The sequence below is a fragment of the Chelonia mydas genome, chromosome 3 (genome assembly GCF_015237465.2).
Source record: "Chelonia mydas isolate rCheMyd1 chromosome 3, rCheMyd1.pri.v2, whole genome shotgun sequence".
NCBI lineage: Eukaryota > Metazoa > Chordata > Testudines > Cheloniidae > Chelonia > Chelonia mydas.
In genome coordinates this window covers 201,553,922-201,581,076 of record NC_057851.1, presented here as the reverse complement: position 1 = coordinate 201,581,076, position 27,155 = coordinate 201,553,922, and the positions used below count along the sequence as shown (strand labels likewise).

The following is a 27,155-nucleotide window of genomic DNA, read 5'->3' as shown; positions in this document are numbered from 1 at the left end:
GTTCGAATGGCACGAATCTTCCAGGCAAGCTCCCAGCCCCGGGGGGCAGCCCCGGGGACCCCCATGTGCCATTGCTCCCCACCTCTCTATGTCAGGCCACTCCTTGAATATGCCTTCCACAGTGGTGGTGCTGCTTCCCCTGGTCCCAGACAGCAGCCCTGGGACGGACCAGCTTATTTCTCTTGAGGAGGCTTCGCCCCCTCCACAGCACTGAGTTCAGCGTTCAGGTGTTTCTCCTCCAGAGCTTGCACATGCGCGTTTTTGCACCGCAGCCGGCTGGCAGCCTGCGTTGTGTTCACATGCATTAGTGCTGACCGGGCCTGGCTTTCTCCTGTAGGAACTCCAGCCGCGCCGACTGACGTGCATGTCCTGAATAGAACAGCGCACAGCCTGGTGGTGTCCTGGGTGCCAGGCTTTGACGGCTATTCGCCTCTGCACAGCTGCCGCCTCCAGGTAAGCCTTGGCGTTGTGGTTCAAGCCGCTTGTGTTTGCTGCCGCATGGTGCTTGCAGGGAGGCTGCAGGCAGCTAGTCAGCCATGCTGGGCCTGTCTCTCCTCGCGCATGCACCAGCAGAAGCTGGGGGAGCCCCACTGACGCTCGGGTAAATCACTTGGTCCACGCTGGTGGAAGAGAGAGGATATTCAGGCCGTCTCTGTATTCGAGAAATAAGAACACAGGCTGCTGTTCCCTCTGCGGGTGGGGAGGCCCTGCCGGACCAGCCAAAAGATATGGGTTGTGCCTGTGCGGAGCAGCTGGCGGGCCGTGTGCTTTCAGCACGTTGCTGGTCTCTTGCTGGGCTGGTCTTCTGGGGTCTCAGAAGGGTCAAGACCCTCATGGGGTTAGGGTGTCAAAGCCATGAGGTCCCTTCTGGCCAGACACCTGCAGGCTGGCAAAGGCAGTGCCGGCTTCCCCGTGGGCACTGGGGTTGGGGGCATCTCGGATTTGAATCCTGGAGGAAGTAGAAGAAACAGCTTTTAAGATGCCTTCAGGGTGCTTGATTAGCTCTCCCCTGGTCCCAGCACCCAGCTCAGCTGTTTGGCTGGGACACTGGGCAGAGGAAGAGTGTTGGCGCCAGTAACCGCCTGACACACGGACAGATGCTCACAAGGCGACACTAGATGTTTGAGTCGGAGCCCAGCTTCCCTCAAGGCAACGCTACTGCTGCTGGACTGACAGGAAGAATGGCACTTTTAAAGCAGGGTCCTGGCCATTGGCGGGGGGGGAATCCACGCTGGCAGCTACAGGTTTTCCACTGACGCGGTTTAGAAGCTATAAAAGGTTTATGTTGCGTTAATATCTGTCCCGTTTGATGTGCCGATAAAGCACGTCAAAAGCAAAATAAAGCTTTCACAGCGCCCCCAGGGAGACTCAAAGATACAGGACACCTCTCCGCGCTCAGCACTCTGCTGGCCATCAGAAGGAAGTTGGCTTCCTGATAAATGATTGAGCAAGTGCAGATATTCATTTCTTTATCGGCGCTTTGGGGCCAATCCTGCAGGCAGCTCTCCCGTAGCTCTAACCTGGGAAGGCAGAGGGTGCTCCAAGGCCCAGGGCCTTTTTCTGCTCTTCGGTGATTTCGTGACTGTTTATAACGGGTTCGTTTTTACCGTAATCGGAATAATAGCTAGTTTTGCTGAATAGGGACCGGCTGAGGGTAACTAAACACCACTCTGTGCCGTGGCTCATTCAGAACGGCAGTACTTTCCAGCCCCGTCGTTATTAACCCTTTCAGTCGGGCGCGTACATCTTAGGGCGCTCCTTTTAAAGGTTGCATCTGTTTTCAGGGAAAATGTCCTTTGGCTTAAACGCATTGTGGTGGCGGAAATCTGCCTTTTAAAAGTCGCCCGGCACAGCTGAGGGAGTACGCTAGGGTCTGGATGGCGGCAGGAGGAATGCCTGGGGCCAGGATGGAATCCGAGAGGGGTCAGGTCACATCTTTAGCGTTCCATGGCACCCCCATGAGTCACGGCTCTGATAGCACCTGGCCTGTGAATGAAGTAAAATCTTGGACAATTTACATAATAAAAATAGTGAGTGAGACCCGGCTTCCTTCCGTTTGCCCTCAGTCACATCCACTGTGTCTGCATCTGAATGACTCCTCCTCTGACACTTCCATAACCCTCTATGGATGAGGGATGGTGAAAGTGAAAGGTCTCTGGGGACGCAATCCAATCTAATGTGAGCGTGGCCTTTAACGTTCCATTCTTACTCAAGCTCAGGAAGTAGGGTGGAGGGACAAAGAATTTCCTGTGAGTTAATGTACATGACCTGTCACTAGGAAATAGCCTTTTAAATCCGAAAACAAGATGTGATTCCTGGCAAGAACAACTGCAGTGACTCAGCCACGGTACTCACACCTCCTGAGCGGTTCAGCCTGGCTCCGGTGATGCTGCCTTGCCAAAGGTAGTTAGTTTTTGACCCTGTAAGTGATGATAGCGAGTGCTCTCCTTGCCCCAGCTAGCAGGAACCGAGCCCTGTGTTCCAGTTCCGAATGATCCGTGTCTGACTGCCCCTCTCTGGAAAGGTTTCAGAGTAACAGCCGTGTTAGTCTGTATTCGCAAAAAGAAAAGGAGGACTTGTGGCACCTTAGAGACTAACCAATTTATTTGAGCATAAGCTTTCGTGAGCTACAGTATCCGATGAAGTGAGCTGTAGCTCACGAAAGCTTATGCTCAGATAAATTGGTTAGTCTCTAAGGTGCCACAAGTCCTCCTTTCCTCTCTGGAAAGAATCTACAAGGCTCAGAGGGATTTAGAATTCGTAATTGTGACCAATCCACCTGCATTTTAGGAATCCATTTGCATGTCTGGTCGCTGATCGTACGTTCTAGATATACATATCTCAGCCTTATTCGGAGTAACGTTGCTAAGGTTTTGCTTAGGATTTTGTGAACCAAATTCTACCCCTAGGCATGCACAGCCACCTCCTGCTGAGGTCAGGAGGTGTTAGGGACTTGTATCAAAGGTAGCACTGGGCCCTCTGTATTTAGCACGTGTTCACCGCTCAACAAGACGATGTAAATCACATCCCTCAACCCCCTTTTAGCGATCGGTTCCTGGAAAGTGCCGTGCATCACCTTGACCAGTACTGATGGGGGCCCCCGGTGAGCCGTCTGCAGGAAGCTAATCATAGAATATCAGGGTTGGAAGGGACCTTAGGAGGTCATCTAGTCCAACCCCCTGCTCAAAGCAGGACCAATCCCCAATTTTTGCTATCCCTCCCCCCATGGTAACATCACTGCAGGGAGAGCACTCTGAGGGAAGATGCTGTGGGATGCAGGGTTTCCCCCAGAATATTCAGAGAATTGGGTGTCAGTGTCTGGATGCAGGGTGTCTCAGGGGATGTTCTTTCCTCCCCCCGCCATCTACTTAAAAAAGATCTGACTTGTGGTCATGCAGGTGCTTTTCAAAGATCATGTTTCTCTCTGTCACCTCCTCCCTTGATTCTTACTGTGATCTAACAGTAACGGGGCTGACTTCCGGAGGTGCTGATTGGACAAAGCCAGCGAGGGCTGAGGGCATGCAGCACCCCTGGGAATCGGGCCCATCACAGCCGGTGCCTTCTTTTGCCCCTTTGACTCTTCATTGCACATTTGACTGCGTAGGGCTGAGACAAGGGGATACAGCAGCTGGAAACATACTACGATATTTATGACAATACATGAGCCAGCATCAGCAGCAGATGGTTTTGGTCACTGTTCTAAACATTCTTGCCAAAGCGTCTAGCAGCATCTGATGATCTTCTGACCCTGCATTTCTGTCTGGTTTGGGAATCCGACATGAACTGTCCTCATCTCTGCTTATGAATGTTGCCCCCTGGCCACATAGTGAGCCAGTGTCGATGCTGACTCCAGGGCCCTTGTCTCCTGGGCCTGCGCACTAAGACCAGACATGTGGCCTTCTCTTTGGTGCTACTGGCCGTCCTACAGACCGGTGCTACTGGCCGTCCTGCAACAACCTATGTGGAGCACAAGGCCTCAAACTCAAGCTGAGTTGGGAACTTCCTATTCAGTGGTTCACTCTAAAATAGAGTGGGGAAGAGAAGAAATTGCATGCTTGCCTGAAGCTAGGAAATAGTCTCCTGGGGGAGCCATTCAAGACGAGGAAGTTCTAGTGATGATAGAACTCCAGTACTGTTGGTAAGGTTGGTGGATAGCTTGAGTTTTCTGCTGGTTAATTGCTGGTTAGATTACTTCTTCTGGTTCCTCTCATTCTTACACCCTTCAGAGGTCCTCCCACAACTCCAGCCCATGCTGCAGACTGGGTGAGAGTTTTGTTCTGTACTAGGATCTCGCTCTGCTGAATGTGTAAAGGAGGAAAGGTGGAGCGCGCATGGAGGGCTGCATAACATCCATCCCTCTTCCAAGTGTGGTTGACTGCGTTGCTGGCTTTCCATAAAGCAGCGCCAGGCCTGGGGGTGGTTTTGGTGAAATCCATGCCCACGCTTTCAGACCGGACGGTGTCTCAACTCTTCTTCTTTTTAAAAAGCTGCAGTCCCGGGCATGGGAATTCTGAAGCAAAGCGTGATGCATAGTGTGCTGGTTTGCATGCAGGAACCCAGCTGAAGTGCTGGTTTTTAATCTTGGGGCACTAACTAGAAGGTTTGGGGTACTCTGTGTGTGCCGTCTTCTCTGTATGTCAAAATTCTGGAAGACTTTTCACATTTTTAACCTGATACTTTTCACTGGGCTGTTTCCCATCTCGTAAAAGGCAGAGCATTTTAATTCAGCGAAGGGGATAACTCACTAGCAGATTCCAGAGTATTAATTGGCTTCATGCTTTGTTCTTCTTCAGCAGCAGCAGCATGGGGCAGCTGTTAGGAGTGCACAGTGAGAGGTGACATTTCATATGGTGTGAGGTTTGGGTTTGTTGCAAGAGTCCATCATAGACCTCACGAAGGAGCGTTCAGCCGGAGGTGGGACCCCGAAAGTCCAAGTCAGAATACAGCTGAGTCAAATCCTTGTAGGGTCAAGATAAGATCCTGATCTTTCTGTGACTCCCATCTAATCTCACTGCATCTAGTTCTTGTTATGACTGGCTGCTTCGTCCCTTGTCGTGCCTTTCACCTGACAATGTATTTTGGTTCTGAGTAATTCAGTGCAAGGAAAACGACGTGTTAAATACATTGGCCTGCCACCTTCCATGGTCTTTTTCCCTCATAATGCTGCAGAATCCTCCTTGTTTAGGGTCTGTGCAGTTTCGGGAGGCTTGTCAGTAACAAAGAAGTTTCTCGGAATAGAGCCTTGCTGAGCTTTTAGAGTGGGAATTCAGGACCAGGAGCGACGGCTTCCAAGTCCTTGTGTCTGCGTTACGCTTTGTGTGTGTTCCTCTGTTGACATCAGGGCGCACGCAGCAGAGCAGCTGTGCATTTTACCATAGATATTTTGTGTCCTCCTCTAAAATGAGAACACGGGCAACCCCATGCTCTGGGAGTCCCTCGCCACTGTCTGCCAGAAGCTGGGAATGGGTGACGGGATGGATCACTTGATGATTACGCAACCCCATGCTCTGGGAGTCCCTCACCACTGTCTGCCAGAAGCTGGGAATGGGTGACGGGATGGATCACTTGATGATGACCTGTTCTGTTTATTCCCTCTGGGTCACCTGGCATTGGCCGCTGTCGGAAGACAGGACACTGGGCTGGATGGACCATTGGTCTGACCCAGCGTGGCCATTCTTATGGTAGGCTGTGTTTATTAGAAGTTTTAGCCTTGCTGCCTATCATGAAACTTTCCCCCCAGTCTCCTCCCCATAAGAGTTAAGAGAGCGTGGAGGGAAGAGCAGAGGAAGGACAGAATTCTGGATCCTGTTTACAGACTTCAGATTCCTAACGTGCCTCTGGCATGGCAGATTCTTACTGACTCATGCGTGTCCCTGTTTGATTTCCGACGAAGGTCAGGGAAGCGGCTCCACTGAGCAACGGCTCATTTCTGACCTGGAACACCTCCGTGCCGCCTCACCTGTACCGAGTCCAGCAGCTGCAGCCCATGACAGAGTATAGCATCCGTGTTTCCTGCGGGAATGAAGTTGGCTGGTCTTCGTTCAGCCCCTGGATTCTGGCCAGCACAACTGAGGGAGGTAGGACGAGACGGTCCTTCGGGGCTGTCTGTGCTTTGGGGGCTCTCTGATGCGGGGTTCAGTTTGCCGAGAGGGCACTGACCGCTCCATGCTGAGGCCCAAGGGATGGGTCCCCAGGAGCTCCTTCACCAGCGCACGGCAGCACTGCGTGGTCGATGGCACTGGGAAGTGCAGGCCGGCGGGTGCGTGGGCCAGCTGGCCCTCACTGCCGTATTTCCTCCGCTCTGGGGGAGGCGGCTCCCCTGTCGCTTCCATTGCCCTCAGCGTCCAGCCAGGCCTGGGGTGGCTGGGGGGAGCTGGGGGCCATGGTTGGGAGGAGTATTTGGGCTCCATTCGGTGCAGTGACTTGCACACTCCCACGCTGGTCTGCTAGCGTGTGACACACACACACACACACACCCCCCGCACTCCGCTCCCTGACTGCAGCAGGCACAGGGCTGGGGGAATCAGCCCTAGGCCAGCTGGGCTTGGGCTCTCTCCTGATCCATGGGAATCGGGGTGCAGGATGGGCCCCTTAGAGAGAAGCACTGCACCTACCAGCCAGCGCCTGACTGTGCCCCCGACAGTGCAGATCCTGGCTCTTTGGGGCTGTGTAAGCCCAGCCGGCAGGGCAGTAGGGCACCCCCGGCGCTTGCTGTCAGGCCTGAGGGAGGGACCCAGGTGCATGAGCTGAGGGTGAGGAAAGAGGCTCCTCACACTCCTCACCGTGCGGCTGGCTCTGGCCCTTTCCAGGCCAAGCACAGCCCCCTCGGGCTGGGACCATGCTGGGCCAGCAGCGCCCACTGCGTAGGAGAAGAGCGTCTCGGTTCATGCTGCGGGGGCCTTTGTAGGGAGACACGGCCTGGGAGTTAGCCCCCTCCCCCCGTCCACGTCTTGTCTGCAGGAAATCCCAGCTAAAGCAGCCGCTGGTGTCACCCCGTGGTGACGGTGCTGGCGCTCTGGGTCCTGGGTCGCGTGGGGGTTATGAAATACAGCTTTGTCTTGGCTGCTCCCTGCTCTCGGAGTGGGGAAGTGTGGGGTGGGGGAAGCGAGCCGGGGTCCCCCCAAAAGAGGGGAGTGTGCAGCTTCAAGATGAGGGGTTTTTCCTATTCAGTCGCTCCCCTGCCCATCCCCGCAGCCTTCTGGCACGTGCGCGCGGCAGCTATTGCAGTGCCGAAAACAGTAGCTAGACGTGTGAGACTCAGGGCCTGGAAAGCCACCCACTCCCCATGGCTCTCCTGCCACGGGGTGCGCTCAGGGAATCTGAACAATATGGCCGTTTGGACAGAGTGACTTAGAGAGGGGGTTATTTAAAGAACTAGCCTTGAGCCTTCCATGAGCTCCACGTGAGTGCCAAAGTCCCTGCAGGATCAGGGCCTCCATCTGTGAGACACAGAAGGTCCCAAGTTCAGTTCCGTGACCCAGGAGCCCTACCACATCCACATGGGTTGCTGATGGGCACGTTTGCCTGGTTTTCTTAGCTCTGGATGTGATTCTGTTTGTGTCTTGTAGCCCCATCTACTCCACCTCTGAATGTCACAGTGTTCTTCAACGTGTCCAGCTCCTCCCTGGAAGTCAGATGGGTAAAGCCCCACCTGGGGCGAAAGCATGGAGAGCTGCAGGGCTACAGGCTACTGCACACCTGGCAGAACTCAGAGATAACTGTGAGTATGAAAAGAAATATAAGAACTAAATGTAACGTGATGGCCACAAAAATCTCGACAATGGCCAGGCAGCTGCGACGCTGTCTTTCTTGCCGATAGGTGTCCTCTCAATGATCCCTGATGGTCCTCCATCTGTCTGTAGCTACCAACGCTGTCTATAGCCATACACAGCATTTATAAACTCTTTGGGGCAGAGACTGGCTCCGTGGTGTGTGTTTGTACAGAGCTGCCCTGGCTTACCAAATACAGTTCATAACGAAAAATATTAGCCAGTGCTGTTGTGCCAGTTCTTGTCTTAAAGGGGAGCTGCAAAGCAAGAAAAAGTGTGTGGTGTTTATCGCTTCTTTATGGGGTTTCTTTAAAAAAAACAAATAAGACGTTGTTTGCATGTGACGTGTTAGTATTTTGAGGGGCTCTTCCCTGTGCTGGAGGGTTTGTTAAGATCTCTGGAGCAGGAATTCGGATTCGGTAGCTTTTACAGATGGAAATGGCGATGAGGTACATGGCCGGGGAGAATCTGGCTCTTGGGTTCCAAGTTGGATCTTGTTTGTGTGGGATTTATCCCAGTGTGACTCCATGGATCTCTCCCGAGTGTATGCAGGAGGGGAGTCTCTTCATTTGGAGGGCAGAATGAAGGGAGCATTTGGGATCTTGGGTAGAACTTGGCAAAAAAATGCAGTGAAACTTTTTTTTTTTTTTGTTGGAAAATTTCCTTTCATCCTAACAGAAACATTTGGCGGAAACGTGCCAATTTTGACACCGTTTCCCTAGGGAAAGTTTCTCAGGTCCAGGCTGGAATTTCAGAGGATAAGTGAGGGACCCAGCAGACAGAAGAGCCTGGTGGTGAGGACACTCCCCAAGCATGTGGGAGATCAGGGTTGAAGTCCCTGCTCCAAATCTCTCTCAGATTTTCATGAAAGATTTCCAAAAGTCTCAGTCTTGTTCCATAGCCGAACGGAAACAAATTCCGAAGTCTCACCATTTTTTGTGGAACAGAATTATTTTCCAGCCAGCCCTAATCCTGAGCTTAAAATTCTGACTTTTTTGTTGTTGTTTTTGCTTGTTTTCTCTGGGCTACAGCAATGCCAGTTACAAAAGCCTTCAAGACCCAGAGCTACTAGCCTCTTCTTCAAGCCAGACTAGCCTGAGCTGTCCGGCTGCTCCTGGGTCACCGCTGATGATGGGCAGAACAGCACGTGACCTTGGAGCCATTGCATTGTGGGAAATCCCTGCACGGGAATGAAGGGAGTTGCATAACAAATGTGAAGCAAATGGAGCCATTATAGACCGGACAAAAGGAAGCCGGCAAGCTGGACACATGTTCCCGTCCAGATGTTGCCTGCTTACTTGCATACTTTGCTGGGCTGTTTCTTGCCCTCTGAATAATCCAAAGCTTAGAACACAAAGAGGCGCTGAATGCGTACATTTTTGAAATCTGCATGGAAATGATTCACACTCTTTTTGTAAGACACTGCGATTTCTGTTCCCCTTTAATCCTTGCACAGACATCTATATGGCCCACGCACAATGAAATTGGGAAAACAATATTATGATCTTGTGACTAACACTGGAAAAAGATGCTGACACGTTTATCTTCTCACAAGCCTGGGGAGAAGGGGCTTTTTTTATTATTCTTTTTTTTGTGAATTTCCAACATGAGACTATTAAGCAATAAAAAAGGTGTTCTACTTAAGGATAACTACACACCATAGCTGCTTACTGATCCTAAGTGATCTGTATTCAGTGTGGAAAACCTGATGAGCTGAAGGAAGATATAAAATCTCTGCTAGTGGGTGAGTGGCTCCTGACTGTAGGAGATCTTGGCGAGGTGCATAAGAATGGGACTTTGCCGGACAGGGCAAAAGCTCTTTGCAGAATTGGGGCTGAAGTCTATTTTTGTGGTTTATGGTTGATTCGTTCCATCTACTTACAGCTTTCATTGCAGGGCAAAACATCATGTTGCTGACTGTCATGTAATGTCGCAGGGTTAGAATGCAGGCAGCCCAGAACACACATTTCCTACATACACATCCCTACAAATATCCAAATGTCGGTATTCGCAAGCCGGCTTCCAGGGCGCGCGCACATCAGATCAAAACCCAACCGAGCCTTGTAATCACAGAGAGTGGCAACCTGTCCCAAGCTGTCCTAGCAATCCTTGCTTTGGCCAACATTTCTCAGGCGAGGGTGGAATCATGGGGAGGGCGTTCTCAATATGCAGAGGACACCCCGTTTTATCTCTTTCTTGTCCACCCTGAACAACGGGGTCAGGTGCCTTCTCGAGCTGGCCGGAACTGGGGCATGGATGCGAGGACCCGCAACACCTTGCAAATCAAGCCACCAAGGTAGATGTCTAAAAGTGGGTGTAGGATCCCAACTTCATTCAGGACCCGTTCTGGAAAATCTTGACCATAGGGTTATCCAGATGAAGTCTCAGTCAGTCCAGACACTTCCCTCCAGGCTCTGGATCAGGGACTTCGATGCACCAAGAGGGTAGGGTCAGATGAGATGGAAATAGCGGCCCCGATTCAGCAAGGTACGTAAGCATGTGTCTGGCTCACTTCAAGCATGTGAGTAGCCCATTGAAGCCAGTGGGATTCATCGCGTGCTTAAAGTTAGGTACCTGCTGAAGCACTGTGCTGGCCTGGGGCTGTGGAGCAGAGAGATACTAAATCACATATGCAGATACCTGGCCTCGCACAGGCTGTTGGCTGAGGGAACGGCTGCCTGCCTGCCGGCTGGCCGGCAGAGCCCTGTTTGTTTACAGCTTTTACTGTGACATGGCAGCTCTGAGCTGAGGTTTTCTTGGTTATTAAATCCAGCGGGTCAGAGCCAGACGAGCTGCCTTTCTCCCTCCCTCCCCCAACACTGGGGCTGGGTGCAGCCTGGGGGCTGCTCTAAGTTATGCCGGCGGTCATGGAGCCCTACGGATCTCTCCAGCAGCCAAGTTATGCTGAAACCTCTCCCCTCACCAACACTCCTTCAAAAATGCAAGGGCAGGAAAGGGATCTTGCAGAGGTGGCTCTGCCCATTTTATGCCACTTGGCAACTTCCCTATGCCAGGGGATTCTCCGCCGTCCTGTTAAGTCAGCCTGAAGGGGACCAGAGGATCTGACCCAGTGGGTGTCTCACGTGAGTTGAGAAGGCTTCACTTGGTGCACGTGTTGTACACGACCAGCTGAATATCCCTCCAGGCTGAGTCCTCACATGGCGCAGCACAGCTACACGAGCGATTAAAGAATTTAGACGTCCTTTGCATTGACTGATACTCAGCCACACAAACACCGCCTTGCAGACGTCCCTTTGCCCCAGGGCGCCAGGAAGCAAAGCAGGAGAAACCCGGGAATGCTGCAAAAGAGCAGGAAAGTATCCCTCTATTCACGTGCATAACTGGAGGCCAAACCTTCTTCAGTGATGTGCCACAGGACAGAGCTATTTTAGCAGCACCTACATCCATGAGGCCTGTAAGTGTAAGTGTGTGTGTGTGTTAATATAGCAGTTTCATTTCCATTTTGGGAGTTCTTTTGTCTAATTGCAAATCAGATTTGGTTCCTGCTGACCTCGCACTTCACCTAGTTTCCTGTTGTTGCTGTATCACGACCACACTGTGTTTGAAAACTGTCCGCAGATGTTGTAGTCAGCATTTCAGTCTGCCAGCTGTATGATCTGTCACAGAACGGTTGTTTTTCAGTAACAGGTTGTCATGGAGCAATGCCAGTCACTTTCTCAGCTGTCCAGCTGACTCACAAGAAATGCAGGAAATAACCATGAGTTTGTGGGAAAGGGAATCACTTGTACAGTTGATCAAGAAAAACATCTGTGATAACACTGAAAGAAATCTAACGTGGTGATGGGGCCATGAAAGGAAACACAGGGTAAAACTAGAAATGTCATTAGCATGACGTGAAGCCACATGGGTAGGAAACAATCGGCTACAAATCTGCCTTCCCCTGCTTCATTATGGTTGCACTTTGTGCATGGAAAAATGAGAGAGGCCAAATTCTCGGTGGGTGTAGATGGTCCCCGTTTCACTGACCTCGGTAGAGTTTTGCTAATTTACCTGGGCGGGGAAATTGGCTGGAGAACTCTGGCAGCGACAATGAGCCCTAAAACGAGAAGGAACAGAAGCAAGGTATCCGTGAGAGGGGAGAGAAAGCAGGCCGTGTGTGTGGCAGGCCGTATCTGAGCAGGGCAGCAGGGAGAGAGACGCCTCTCGGTCGAAAGGAGCGATACGCAGAAAACAAATCCCAACAGATAAGGTGCTGCACTTCGTACTGGCATGAGGCGATGTGCCTGGGTTCCTCTAAGAAACCCCTCCCTGACTGAGAGCTTCAGGTTTGGAGTTCAGCCAGGGTGCTATGGAGGGGCCAACCTGCCCTGTGGGGAAAGCCTATTCCTCTTTGCTGGAGAGAGGAGCAGCCTAGTGAGGAAGACCAGCCCCACGCAGCACGTTCCCAGAGAGCCTGTCCCTCCCCCAGCAAGGTCAGTTTGTGGTAACATGGTCACAGGTGGGGCCGTTAGGAGCCTTTGCAGCCAAACTGGTCGCCCTGCCGGGGCCAAAGTGCGGGACGCCATGTGTGACAAACCTGGTGCGAGGGGCCCAAAAAATGGTTCACGCAGAAAACTTAGACGGCTGCTGGGTTCTTGCCCCCCCCTCCCCCCCCTGGTCTGGGCTAGGAGCAAAGGTGCAATAAGCTCTTTCAACTAGCAGGCCGGTGACCGGCATGTGGCCAGGTGCAGGTCCTGGCACATGCAGAACGCTGGGCAAGTGGCGTTGGGGGGGTGGGATTTGCCTTCGCCCTTTCAGCACGGAGTAAAGTCTATGCTAGACTTTTCAGCCCTGGCAGCTAATACCATTAAACCCTCATCTAGACAAGGCCTCACTGTGACCGGCTCCATATGTAATCTCTGCTGGGTGAGTCTGTATCTTGGTTGTAGGTAACTTCAACAATACAAGTAAGGGGCTACAAATCTGTGTAGGAGGTAGACTCCTTTGGCTGGGCAGAGAGTGTAGTGGGGAGCTGGGGGAGTGTTGGAGTCACTTCTGCAAGCCCCGTGGCCCCAGCAGGGGCAGATGATAGCCTGAGGACAAGAAATAGAGACCCATGAACTATCCCTCTCCCCACCGGCCCCGTTGCATGGCTCCCTACTGCTTAGTGACTGTATTTTCTCTTGTGTAGGTTTCCCTGGCTCCTCCGGTAGGGTATTTCACCTTGCCAGGGAGGCTGCATGACAATGGGGTTGAATCATGCCTCGATCAGTGAAGTGGTTTCAAAAGGAAATCCTGTTCAGCTACTTTGTTTTCATCCGGTTCTTGAAGAACAATTATTCGCTATAAATAGCTCCCAGTCACATTACGCAGGGTCATAACTCCTACTGGCTATTAAGGGTCAGCAACCAGAAAATTTAATCGGGAAAGAATGTTAGATTAAAATAAATCTTGAGTTTTCATTCTGTGGCGGGTCCAGCAAAAACAAGCTGTTCTTCTCCACGGTGCTAGCTTCTTTCTTTCTCTCCTTCTTTTCATTTTCAGCAGAATCGTTCTTCTGAAGCCCAGCAGAACGCCACCATCGCCACCATCGCGATCGTCGTCACTAACGCCACGTGTGCTGTGCGCGTAGCCGCCATCACCAAGGGGGGGACCGGGCCCTTCAGCGACCCAGTGGTAGTTTTCATTCCAGGGGACGGTGAGAACAAATAGTATGGTCGTGTCATTAAAGAGGCATTTCATTTCAAAGAGCCCACTTTGTTTGTGGCATTGCCTGGCTTTGGAACCTGGACAACTTCCTTGTAATGTGCATGTTTGACATGGAGAATCTGCCTAGCTATCTAAACGTGTAGTTCACACACACGGCTCTGTCTGATTGCCTCTGCCCCGGCAAGTCGGTGTGGAATTCACCCCACTGCAGCTCCAGCAACGGTAGCAGTTGATCGGAACCGTAGTGTGGACAGGCTACGTGCGTTTTTTACCACCGTGTCCTCGTTAGCGTGCCCATGCCCGTGTCTTCGCAAAGCTTCCATTGCTGGAGCCTCCCCGCAAGCCGGAGCGTGCATCAGCTTCTGCTTGCTCTGGTCGCTGCAACCAGCTAAAGATCAGACCTGAGGGGGTGGGGGCCTCGTGCCCCTGGCAGAGGGGCCCGTTCTCCAAGCCAGCCGCCTCTGGGGGAGGGACCAGCTTCGAGGTTTTATGAGCTTCCGAAGCCTTCTCCAAGTGGGCCCTGGCTCTGCAAAGGCCCCAGCACGGTGGCGGTGGGGATGAGGGGCACGCGTCTCAGCTGTGATCCTCCACAGCTGGCCCTCCCTTCAGGTCCTCGCAGCTCCAGCCGGATTGCCTCTTTCCCAGAGGCCCTTGTTGCTCTTCCACAGACCTGGCTACTCCTCCTAATACAGCCACCCCCCTGCTCCAGCTCCTCACCCAGCACAGTCTCCAGGCCTGGGTTCTCCCCAGCCTGCCGCCACCTGGGATTCTGTTGGGTGGCGGGGTCAGAGGTCATCCAGATGCTGGTCGCTCGCTCACACACATGTGGGCATGCGCGCACACACAGAGAGCCTCTCTGGGGCCCAGTCCAAAGCCCTCTGGATGCCTCCTCACCACTTCCGTGGGTTTCGGCCCAGGCTCCGGAGGGCTTCTGGGCGGGATGTGCATGGCAGAGCCTCTCCCAGCACTCCTGTAGGGGCTGGTGACTAGCCAGAGCAGAGGGCGGGTGCAGAGTGTCCGAGGGGGGCTGCCTTCTGCGCTCGGGTCTTTCCATGCCCTGTGCAGATTGGCTGTTTGCCCCAACCCTCCCCTCTCCACCTGCCCCTCTTCGCTTCCTCTGCCCCTCACCCACTCACCTTGTCATTCCCCTCTTAACAACCCCCCTCCCCAACAGATTTCACCCGCCCACCCTGGCAGAAAACAGCCGTGCCGCTCACAGCCGCCCCCTGCTCTGGCTACATGTGTGGAACAGCATTTCCCCTGTCCTGTGGCTGCTTGGCCGATTAGATCGCAAGCTGCCCCAGGCAGGTCTCCTATTCTGTGTCTGGGCAGCACCTGGCCCAACGGGGCCCTGATCTCGGTTGGCCCCTGGTTGCTACTGTAATAGAGATGATAACATGCCCAGCATTGGGAAAACACATCCCCAAATCCCTGTACACCTGGGTTTGTTGTTCAAAGAAAGCCATGCAGCGATGTATTCCATCCCCATGCAATGTTTTCCTAGTGCTTCTGTATTTCTTTCATGCCTTTTGTGGTTTGAATGCATTGTTTGGTTTGAGTTGTTTAAAAGCCCTCCACGTGTTGTTTATGTTCTTTACTTTGGGCTATTTTAGTAGGTTTGACAGCCTCCGCGCCTTCCTCGACTCCAGCGCCGGGAAACAGCCACTCCTTCGCCATAGTCCTTGGCTTTCTCCTTGGGATCGTCGCCATTGGGTTAATCCTGTATTTCTCAGTGATGGTCAGGAAAAGACGGATGGAAACCAAGTTTGGGTAAGTCGCAGAAATAACGGCTGCGGTAGCACTGAGCGCTGGCCAAAGGGAGCGCCTTGCGTGGGGCTAGCTGGTGGCCCTGGGGTGGGGCAGAAGTGGGCTGACCAAGGGGAGTAGCGGGAGTTGTTCTACCTCCGGTTTTAAATAAACCTTCACCTCTCCTATTCGCCCCAGTAGCTGCCAGCACACACAGCCTCGGCTCTGAGGGGCACGGCCAGATCTTCGTGTTGTATGGAATGTGACATATACTCTGCTCAGGGCAAGGGTCCTGTCACCACCTGCCCTGTACCTTGCGGGGCCTTTAACTGGGCAGCTTTGGCTCAGCATCCCTCTGTCTGGTGCTCATGGAAGTTACTCAGTTCCCTGGCTCCAAAGAGAACACGTTGGCCTGACAGCGCTGAGATGGTTTGGGAAGAAAACAAGAATAAGGTGCATAATGAAGAACATGGGCGGGAAGTGATTTCCACAAGAGCGAGAGAGGCGTCAAAGGGTTCCAAACCAAACCAAACCAACATGCTTTCTAGTGTCCAAAATGTAATTCTAGCACGAGGTGGCCTTGCCTAGCACCGTTTCTTATTCACACCACACTGACCGTGTGCTTCAGCCCGTCTGGTGGGAGGACCACCTATTACAGACACCAAGCGCTGGCTGCTTTGTTCTCCCAGGGGGTACCGATCAGGTTTTCTCCCCTTCTTTTTATAGTCCAGTAATCCTTGGAAATGGATTATTTCAAAAGTAAGCCACTGTGAGGGCGCACGGTCTGTCACTAGGGAGAAGGGGCTGCCTGGCAGGTAATCCCTGAGGATGTCCACAGCCCGCTTGCGTGCCAGAGCCGCCTTCTCAGTAACCGAATACGCTCTCTCCCTGGGGACCAGCTTTCTGCTCAGACGTGAGCCTGGTACTCCTCACCTGCAGAGCCTGCTCCCAGCCAGCGTTGCCTCAGTCCCGGAGCCAGCACCTTCAACAAAGCCCCACCGTTCTTCAGCAGCTGAATTTTCCCCACTCGTTACCCAGCACCACTGAAAAGGACAAGCCAAAAAAATAAAGGCTAAATACACTGGGTCAAATCTATCCTCGCGGTGACTCCATGGAAGGCCTGGGATGCCATCTAAGACCCATCGGATCCATTTTGCCCTATGCCGCATCCCTGAGGTGGACAGAACTCCCTCTGAGGTAGTTGGGAGTCTTTCACAAGAGTGGAAGGGCCGAAACGTCCATCTCCTTCCTAGGTGTTTCTCTTTTCGTTCAAGGTTCTTTTCCTTGCTTTGGAACAGCCTGGAAGGAAAGTCGCCCCCGGGGAGCCTAGTCTCTCACTGACCCTTCAGCTCTCTCAGCTTCAGCTCAGTAGCAAGAGAGAGAATATTCAGCAGCAAGCAAAGTTTTGCAAATGGACAATGAAAGCCCCTGGCTCATCTCCTATAGCACCCATGTAACAATCTCCTAACCCTTGAGCAGCATAAGTAACTTCAGTATGTGATTGTCAACTATTATTATGCAAACATCGTTTTCTTTGCTATTTACGTTGCATCATTGGTATTGGAAATTTCTTTATAAACCCAGCATTAAGGGGCTCTGGCTAGCTACCGAGATCTAACCATGAAGAAAAGTTCTATACGTCGATAAAAATGAATCAAGATTATTTTAGCTCACTTAAAAAACAGCAAACCTAGGGATTTGGTTTGGTTATTTTGTAGGAGGAGAGGGGGGATTTTTGTGCATCTCTAAAAACCAGCTGCATTTTACATCAGAATTTGGCCTGCATATGCTCAGTGCTGTGGAATAGCGCTCTTCGCTGCATTGAAAATACTTACACTGTGAAGGAAGAATTTGGTTGTTACAAAGGCAGAGGAATACGGCCGTACTGCGGAAGAGTGAGACTAGTCCTGCCTCGCGTCAGGGCTTGTGGGCTGTGCCGTTTTCTTGTGCAGCCCTGCTGCTGATACTCTTCTAGTACACTTGTTCTAATCCTTAGCCTGTCTGAGCAGAGTGACTGCCAGCGCTGCATTGTGTGGTGGCTTTTAATATCGTGGACAATGGTCCCTTATTAACAGCACGCATTCTCCCTTGTGACCTTCTAAGCTGGGTTTCAAAGTAGGCCAACCCCTGCACTTTTTGTTCATAAACAATTTGATTCTTTCTAGTCAAAACTTTTTAAATAACCAGCTCTTTACGCATGTGCAATAACATGCTTCTGGGAATTCAGCCCCACGGGAATCTTGATGTAACGGCTGTTGTTTGTCTTCCCACGTCTGCAGTCGTGGCAAAAGCTCCTCCCCTCTGAGAATGGTCACTGCAGCTTTCAATACTGAAACCCAACTTGGGTTCCTGTGGCCGCAGAGCACTGGAGTAAAGGAGTTTGCAAAAATGGATAAATGAATCCTAACTGCTCTGGCTTTCCCACGGAGTTACACTGGATCCCAGTCTGGCAATGGGTGGTGTATCTGAATCCCATCTGCCTACTGGGCGAACATCCTGTAAATGTCTCTTCCCACACACGTCTGTTTGGCTAACAGGTGTTAAAATCGGCACGTTGGTTTTCCCTGACGCTGCCTTCCTGCAAAAGGCCCTGTAGGGTTCAGAGTCTGCTACAGTCAAGTCAGAAAGGTTCCAGAGCACATATCAGTCTCAGGCCTGCAGCATTTTGAGCTCTGGGATTCCCTGCTTGTTTGGCCGTAATCCACTTTTATTTCTGAAAGAGGAAGGGGCTGAAGTTTTGAGATGACTGGCTAACGCTGAGAATGGGAATTGGCTCTGCTGACAATAGAGAAACTCTTGGTTTCTTTGTGAGACATGACAGTGTGGGTGAACAAATACCCAGTACACCAATATTTCACAGTGGGCTCTTCAGTCTAGCAGAGAAAGGGTCTAACACCATCCATGGCTAGTAGGTGAAGCTAGACAAATTCAGACTGGAAATAAGGCATCAATTCACAGTGAGGGCAATTAATATTGGAACAGTTTATCAAGGGTTGTGGTGAATCCTCCATCACTGACCATTTTAAAATCAAGATTGGGTGTTTCTCTTAAAAGATCTGCTCCAGGAATAATTTGCAGGTCTCTGGCTTATGTTACACAGGAGGTCAGACTAGATGATCACAATGGAGCCGTCCGGCTTTAAAATCTGTGAAAGGACAATGATCACAGGGCCATATTATTATCAATACACACTCTGCTGTGTGATTAGGAAAATGAGCCATTCGTGTGGATGAAGTGGTGTTTTCCCCCCACCATCCTTTATAGAGCGGCGTAGGACTGGTGGGCACTGCAAAGTTACATCGGCATAGCTGTGTTTCTCCGGGGTGTGAAAAATCCACATCCCTGCAAGACGTAGCTCGACCTAACCCTGTTTACGCAGCGCTGGGTGGAATGCCTTCAGCCATCGGGGAACCCCTCCCATCATTGTAGTAAGCGGCTGCACCGAAGCACTGGCTGTATGAAGTGTAGACGTAGCAAATGGCGATTTTGACAAGACCTTGTGAACAAGGGGATGGTAGCATGCAGCAGGAGGGAAAGGCACTGGGTGCGAGAGAAGGTGTGGTTCCTTTTGACCGTAGCCATCTCAGGGAGGCGAATGTACTAGCCTGGGCAGCTGCGGCCCTACGCTCCAGGAAGAGAGAGGAAAAGTCCTTCCCCTGGCACACGTTCTGTTTCTGTCCCCTTAGGGATGCTTTCCACAGCGATGATTCAGAGCATGCCGTCAGCTACACGGCAAAGCAGTCCTACAGCCGGAGAGCCATTGAACTGACACGTAAGCTCTGATGGATGCCGTTGTACGGGCTGTTGTGGAGAGGGCGGTGGAATACGTGGGGATTTGGGCAGAGGGCTGATGGTGAAACAGGACCACAGGGAAAGAACCTGTGTGTGTGCGTGCAACCAAACAAGGCATCAATTAACCACAAGGGACCTGATCCTGGCCCCGCTGGAGCCTCCTTGTGCTGGTCCAACACACAAAATAGCCACAAAAATAGAGTAACTGGCTACCTGGGGATTCTCCTGGCCTCCTTGGGCCTCCCCCACTCCAGCATGCACCAGGGCTGGACCAGGCCCACACGGAGGGGCTGAGCACCTTCACATGCCATGGGCCTCAATGGGAGCTGGGGGCTGGTACGTTGGGGGGCAGCTTGTCCCTGGAGCGCTGTGGAGAGAGCGGTTCTGCCCTCCCCCACAGGCATCAGGGCAGGATTTAGCCCTGAAGGTGCCTCTGATGTTTTGTCCACCTGTGGTGACCGTCCCGGGTTTGCAGCATCCGGAGCACGTGCTGAGCTCCCAGCTCACCAAGGGCCTCTCTTGCAGTGGCCAGCCTGGGTGTCAGCGAGGAGCTGCAGCAGAAGCTCCAGGACGTCGTGATTGACAGGGATTCCCTCACCCTGGGGAAGATTCTGGGAGAGGGTGAGTGGTGCTGAATGTCCGTGGGGGGTTGGACGCAGTGCTGAATCTGCATGGTGTTAGCAGGCACCGTTGCCTCTGCCCACGTGCGGGTTTCCCTGCATCCTCCCAAGACCCAGCGCCTGGTGGGGAGGCAGGGTGGCCTAGAGGACAAGGCACTGGGCTGAGACCCACGAGACCTGGGTTCTCTTCTTGGCTCTGCCACTGACTTTGGGCAAATCCCTTCATGGCTCTGTGCCTCAGTTTCCCCTCCCACCCTTGTCTAAGTTGTGAGCCCTTTGGCACAGGGACGGCCTTTCGCTGTGTGTCTATTCAGCCCCCAGCACAAAGGGCCCTGATCTCTGGGACTATTGTAGTAGACGGGAGAACACGGAGGGCCAGCGTGTGCTCAGAATGCCTGCCCCAGGCCCTCGCTGCACAGGGAGCCGGACTGCTACTACCTAGATAGCACGCTGCCCTGCCGGGGAAGCATGGCCCCGTCTCTTCCCCATCCCCACGGGAATGATGTGTGACCCCAGGAACTGCAGGCTGTAACTGGGCATGGGGGTGTGGAAGGCTCCAGCCCCTCCCCTTGCTAAGCACCTTGTTATTACCCAGCCCTGCTCTGCCAGAGCCGAGGCCCTGCCGCCATCGCCAGCTGCTACGTCCTTTACTCTCTGGGCTGGCCAGCGCCTGTGTGAGTGGAGCAGAGCTGCAGTCTGACTGGTGCTTAGCCTGTCCCTGCTCCAGCCCCGTGTGCGATTCCATCGTCCCCCCGGGCTGGGGACAGCCGGTCGCAGCAGCTGTGGTGTATCCAGCGCAATGCACCGTCTCTCCTCTGTGTGTGGTGTGAGCCAGGCACGGCATGGGCCAGACGTGCTCTGCCCTACCAGCATCCCTGCGACAGCCTTTGGGTCTCTCATGCAGAGGCTGGGTGTGGCTGGGTGGTGCCGTGGGGCTGTGGACAAAGGAGACTGTTCCTTCTCTCTCGTGGTACAGGAGAGTTCGGGTCAGTGATGGAAGGGCACCTCAGCCAGCCCAGTGGCACTGTGCAGAAAGTCGCCGTGAAAACCATGAAGCGTAAGTAGCGGTGACGACTGTGAGATCTAGTGCTGTTTGGTTTTGTCACAAGATTTGCCCAGCTCGCCCAAGACCAGGGACGAGAGCGCCTGGCGCTGTGGGTGAATGCCAGCCCAGCCCAGGGGACCATTAACGTGGCTTGTTCTAGAGACTGCGTTGTCAGGCAGGGGATTGTCAGCCATAGCTAAGCAATAGCTGCTTGGATACAAGGTATTTCAAGGGGATCAATGAATAACTAGGAGGAGGAGATAAGGACCCTCCTCCCCAATAATCCCCAGGAAAGGGCCCCTGGGGTCAGTGTCAGGTGATCGAATTGAGGGTAAGGGAAGACCTAGGGGAGACATTTGCTGTGCAGTGTCGCTTTGTGTGTCCGTCCCTTTCTAGAGAACAATGCCCCGTAGCCAGATCAGCCAGTCCGATTTCTGGAAAGCGCGCTCAGTGCTCAGCCCAGAATTGCAAATCCTGAAAAATGAAAACGAAGCAAAAGGATCTGTTCTCTCTGGGGGCAGGGAGCTGCTGGATGGCGACGGGGTTTCTTCTTACCTTCTCTATTGAGTGGAGAATTTGCTCGCTGTTCTCCAGATTTCATCAAGTTATTATTGATTATCTGCGTTACTGTAACGTCCCCCATGTGTCTCTCTTGTTTGCTGCCCCAGACAGTTCATTCCCCAGGCACTTTGCTTTTCTGCAGAATTTTAGGTGAGTGTTTGCTCCCCACCCAAGGGAAATGTCAAAACCCACCTCGTGTTGGAACTGCCGCGCTTGCAGAATCTGCCGTGGACGTGGTGGTGTGGCCATCTCATAAAGCATTTCTGGTGTGAGATGTGGACAAGAATGCTGGAAAATGTCATTGGATGGGCTGCATGGTGCTGCTTCTCTTTCCAGGTCTCCTCCCCAGAGCCAACCCCTGGGCTCACGTCTGTTGTAGATAAATTGTCCCTCCCCACGTCAACAAAGGAAAGCGTAAATTGCCAGCGTTTTTATAAGCAGTGCTGTAAACTAAAGGGACCCGGTCTGGGCTGTGTGCCGCAGGATTTACAGTAGATGTCGCACACCGCCCTGGGAGAGCACCCCCTGCTGGACACTCACCAGGCTGCTGTGTTTGGGTCCCACACTCCAGACCTTTGTGGAGTTGAACTCTCCAGGGATCTGTGCTGCTTGAAGCAGACAGACAAGCAGCTAGACTTTGCAAAGGTTTCTAAACACATGTACTCTTTGCTTAGATAGCACAGAAGATAGACAGATCCAGACAGACCCTATAAACGGTTCCCTGACTCTGTTTCCCCACCACTCTGGAGCGCTGTCTGGCTTAGGTCAGAGTCCACTAGGGGGTGGAGTTTCCTCCAAGGCACAGAAAAACTGGCCAGTCACACAAGAGTTGAAGAGATTCAAGGGTGGGGCTAGGGCGCTGCTTCCTGATTAGCTGGTGTCTGCTCCGGCATGCTGCATGCATGCAGAGCAGGACCAGGGTGCCGAATGGACCCTTGGGCGGCTGTGGTGCATGTCGAGCTGTGACATGCATGGCCCGCGTTACCAGATTGCTGCACACGCGGCCACCCATGTAGATAGCCAGAAATACCCAGCAACAGCAAAACACCTAGCAAACAACGTCTTTGGACCGGCAACCAACAAGGCGGTAGAAAAACCAGCCAGGCCAGTCAAAAACCAGCCAGGTGGCAGCCCCATCAGGGAGTCAAGGATTCTCCTCTTGGTCATGGAATTTCGCTCCCTCTACTTTGTGGCCAGCTTTCTTCTTTCTTGGCTGGTCCTGCAGTTAAATCAAGACCATCACACACTCTCCCACTATGAAAGCAAGCCCCCTCTCCTGCCCACCTTCCCTGTGTGTCTGTGAGTCCACTGTGTTTCTCAGTTTCTCAGCCTGGGTGTTTTGAAAAAGCTGGCCCAACACCTGGTTTCTTTGTTCTGTTGTTCTGGAGATTTTCCACTCTCTTGAATTCAGGCTCCTGCAGACAACTGGGAGAAACCAGCTTCTCCCAGCCTTCAACCATCTGTCTGCGTCAACATGCCCTTAATGACTGGCTCTTTCAAAGAGGCCAGGTCGGGGAGGGAATACCTTTTACTGGACCACCTTCTGTTGGGGAGGAAGACAAGCTTTCAAACTACACAGAGCTCTTCTTCAGTTTGTCTTCTGACTGGAAGAGCTGTGCGTGAGCTTGAAAGCTCGCCTCCTTCACCAGCAGAAGTTGGTCCCATAAAAGGTTTTACCTCCCCTGCCATTTCTCTCTAGGTTGTACATGGACAGCTTCCCCAAATGGCCAGAGTAGACCAGGGAGACAGAACGCAGATCAGCATTTTACAGCAGAGGGACTGGAAAAACCAGGCAGAGTTTAGAAGAGAAACTGTCTTCCTGGGCTCACTCTGCAGCACCTGCAGATAAACCGAGCACCCCGCAGGCACTCCAAGCAGGAGTTGCACCCAGCCCTAGAGCGATGATACAGGTGATCCAGGAAATGTAATAGACAAGGTGCCCAGAGATTACTCAGACCTTCATGTCTGGGCCTGGGCACGGATCTCTTCTGCTGGAGCTCAGGGTAGCCAACGCATTGCTGCACTCGGCTGGTGCACTGAGACAGCGGCACGCTGCATTAACACAGCCCACGCCGTGCGCTCTGTGGGAAGCAGGCCGTGCACAAACCCACCCACCCACCCAGCTGGACGCGATATTCCCTGCTCTCTTCTGAACCCTAAACCGGAATAACCCTTTCCTCTTCCGTCACCCTCCCCCTGCTCCGACTTCTGCCCAGGAATAAAATGAAAGCCATGCAAAGCCCATGATCGCTGCAGCAAACATCCCGATGCAGGCCTGCTACCCATCTCTTGCTTTCTGTCTGGTAATATCGTTCCTTTCTCCCTCACCTAGGAGGGGGCTTTTCTGACAGTTACCCAGAGTAGGAAGTCCTGGCAATAAGACCCATCACAACAGAAATGATTTGGGGAGTTTAATCTTTTTTTGTTTTAAGTGACCTCCCTTTTCTGGTGTTTTCAGTGGAGAACTTTTCTCAGCGAGAGATCGAAGAGTTCCTCAGCGAAGCAGCGTGCATGAAGGACTTCGATCACCTAAATGTCATCAAACTCCTAGGTACATGGACAGCCCCCAGGGGGGAGGTAACTTTTCCATCCCAAGGGAATTTTGCCATTAGCAAAAGCATAGGGTGATGCTCCTGTCCGATCTGCATTGCCCGTCTGCTTCCAATATTTTGCTCTCCCGAAATGCACAGGTTTCTGACTAGTGCATGTTAAATTTGACAGCACGTCTACATTCCAGCAGAGCGCGGCAGTCCAGATCCGAAGACGATTGCCTGTAGGGAAAGGGCCTGGTGGTGGCAGCTGGGGAACAGTTCTGGGTTGGTGCTGTGTATTGCACCTTTACCTTTCTAGGCCTCTGCTCTCGGCAGCAGCCACTTTGTAGCTCAGAGCCTGCTCGGGGCGGGGTGACGCTGGGCTCTCGTACGGAAATCTGGCTTGGGTTCTTTTCATCAGACTGACTGACAGTGACTGCTGCTTGCAGCTGGCTATGCCCAGCACAGGGACCCCAGGACAGTGGAGCTGAGACCTGCTGGCCCAGCATTGCCAGAGCACGCGGACACCCCTGCCCTGATGTTCCCCTGTACCCAGTGAAGGGGACAGACAGGAGTGGGTATTGAAGAGCCAGCTACATTAGCTCTACGGGACCCACAGATTGCCCAGCCAAGGGCAAGCCCCAGCTTTCTCACCAAGCCCTCCTAGGACTCAGCTCCAGGATGGGTGTCAGTCTAGGCAATGGCCTGGCCTGGTGCGCGACGCTCCTCTTCCATTTGTTCCAGGTGTGTGCATAGAGCTGAGCTCCCGGCAGATCCCGAAGCCCATGGTGGTTCTCCCGTTCATGAAATACGGCGACCTGCACAGCTTCCTGCTGCGCTCGCGGTTTGAAACAGGCCCCCAGGTAACGAACTCAGCTGTTGCAAAGCACTGGCGCGCTTAACCAACAAGGCTGCTAGGAGGAGCTGATGCCAGGTTGTATTCAGCATTAATTATCAACCCAGAGCCAGATCTTCCAGTGCCTTACGTTGAACTGTAAAAACTCTGGCTTTATTTTTCTGAAACATAAAAAGGACTCCGGTTTCAGAGGGGTAGCTGTGTAAGTCTGTATCAGCAAAAAGAACAGGAGTACTTGTGGCACCTTAGAGACTAACCAATTTATTTGAGCATGAGCTTTCGTGAGCTACAGCTCACTTCATCGGATGCATCAAATAAATTGGTTAGTCGCTAAGGTGCCACAAGTACTCCTTTTCTTTTTGCGAATACAGACTAACACGGCTGTTACTCTGAAACCAACAATTCATTTGAGTATAAGCTTTCATGGGCTAAAACCCACTTCATCAGATGCATAGAATGGAACATATAGTAAGAAGATATTTATACATACAGAGTACATGAAACAATGGGTGTTGCCATACCAACTCTTAACAGACCAATCGATTAAGGTGGGCTATTATCAGCAGGAGAAAAAAACCTTTTGTAGTGATAATCAGGATGGCCCATTTCCAACAGTTGACAAGAAGGTGTGAGTAACGGTTGTGGGGGGGGGGGGGGGAATTAGCATGGGGAAATAGTTTTACATTGTGTAATGACCCATCCACTCCCAGTCTTTATTCAAGCCTAATTTAATGGTGTCCAGTTTGCAAATTAATTCCAATTCAGCAGTCTCCTGTCTTTCCAAAACACCAGGGAAGAAATCCCACCCCGACTGAAATCAGTGGGAGTTTTGCCATTCACTTCACAGGGGCCAGGACTTTGCCCTGGAGATAAAGATGGCAAAGAGTTTTTACACTCCCTTTGTACAGCTGAGAAACTGAAGCACGCAGCGGCTGAGTGACTTGGCCCATGGAGTGTCTGAGCTTTTCATGGTTTATGAAGAATAAAACCGAGCTGCGCTTCTCCATAAGAAAAAGCAAAGGGAGGCGGGATAACGAACATCCACTGTTAGTGCAACACGGTTACATTGGCTCTTGGCTCTTCAGCCTCTGGGTCGCCCTTTCCACTACTCACAATGCTACCAAATAGAACAAGAGTGTTTTGCAGTCACATTGCCTGGGTGGGAACGCCTGCCCCGGGGTAGGGCAATGGGGAATTGGGCCCTCCGTGTCTGGCTCGCTGAGAACTAGCTCGTGAGGTGCTTCCGTGGTTTAAAGCTCAGAGATGTGTCTGTTTCTAAAAAAGGGGAATTCCTGTTTAAATCTTTTATCTATAAAATTCATTAGATGCTGACAAACAAATGAGATAAATGCCTTTGAGAGAAGAGGACAGGCACCCAAAGTGTGTCTGGTGACTATTCTGGCAATAAGATTAGTCTAAGTGCATAAGAATGCAAAAAATAGTCTGTCGGGTGCTTGTGAGGTTGTCCCATCCCCTCAGCGAGAAGGCCCTGATCCTGCCCCGCTGCAGTCAGTGGGAGCTTTGCCATGGGCTTCAGTGCGTGTAATTCAAGCCCCGTACGAGGGAAAGCACCAGAGATCCACCTCCCAGAACCTTTGTTAATGCCGAGTTCAGTGCCCAGACATCCCTGGTCTCCGGGGTCGCATTGCGGGGCTGGGAACGGTGGTTTGGTTTTCGTTCAGCAGAGCAGCCAGCAGTGGTATTCCGTTTCGTTGCAGTAGCCATGGTGGTGGCCTGGCAGATAATGCCTCCCCTTGTTTCTACACTGCCATGCCTGGCCCAGATTGTTTCCGTATCTTCCTAACTAAATAGACCCTGTTGTTTTGGTGAGCTAACCCCGGCGGAGCACCAGTAAGACGCCACACGATGCTGAGAATCATGCAGCTGTGAGCAAGCGGAGTTGCTTGTGCTGTTCCTGTTGGGCCGTGCTGAAATTGTTTCATTTACTCCTTGTGTCTGACAAAGAAGAGCTCTGACACTAAACTGATATGGTTTACCAGGCCGCCCTGAACAATGAAGTATTTCAGTGCTCCCACCGCAAACAGGTCTGCCTGGGCTATGAACCACGGGAAAGCTCGCTGGTAGCTTGGCATGTAATTATGCACTGATCAAAGAGAGCCTTGTCCGACTGGCCGCTGTGTAGAAATGGAAAATGTGTTTTCTCATTTCCCTGGGGCCCTGGCCTGTGAGTGTCTCTGCTGAGGTTTTCAAGTGGCCTTAACTCTTGTTGGGCTACATGGGAGTTGCTGGGGTCCACTTGCAGCAGTGTTTGCCGATAATGTTCCAGCCTTCGCATGCTTCCTGTACGTGCTAACCTCCTCCCTCTCTTCCCAGCACGTACCACTGCAGACCTTGCTGAAGTTCATGGTCGATATTGCGCTCGGCATGGAGTACCTCAGCACTCGGCAATTTCTCCATCGAGATTTAGCTGCTCGAAACTGCATGTGAGTTTGGTTTCTCTGTTTCATTGCAGATAGTCAAATGCCAGCCTGTGCAGGCTCTTCGTGGTGTTTCTGACGCACTCACTTTAGAAAGAAACCTTTCACTTTCCTATCAAATCTCCTCGGTCTTGAGAAACAGGCAAGT

At 52.3% G+C, this 27,155-nt stretch overlaps 1 protein-coding gene across 1 annotated transcript in view; it reads left to right on the top strand.

Annotated features, from left to right (window-relative positions):
- MERTK (MER proto-oncogene, tyrosine kinase) overlaps positions 1-27,155 on the top strand; it is a 61,102-nt gene that overhangs the window by 28,205 nt on the left and 5,742 nt on the right. The window contains exons 6-16 of the mRNA XM_037896331.2: positions 338-453; positions 5,894-6,077; positions 7,569-7,720; positions 13,254-13,407; positions 15,035-15,188; positions 18,851-18,936; positions 19,482-19,577; positions 20,553-20,633; positions 23,641-23,733; positions 24,458-24,576; positions 26,904-27,013. Coding sequence (XP_037752259.1) covers positions 338-453; positions 5,894-6,077; positions 7,569-7,720; positions 13,254-13,407; positions 15,035-15,188; positions 18,851-18,936; positions 19,482-19,577; positions 20,553-20,633; positions 23,641-23,733; positions 24,458-24,576; positions 26,904-27,013 — 1,345 coding nt within the window. The remainder of the gene's footprint in view (positions 1-337; positions 454-5,893; positions 6,078-7,568; positions 7,721-13,253; positions 13,408-15,034; positions 15,189-18,850; positions 18,937-19,481; positions 19,578-20,552; positions 20,634-23,640; positions 23,734-24,457; positions 24,577-26,903; positions 27,014-27,155) is intronic.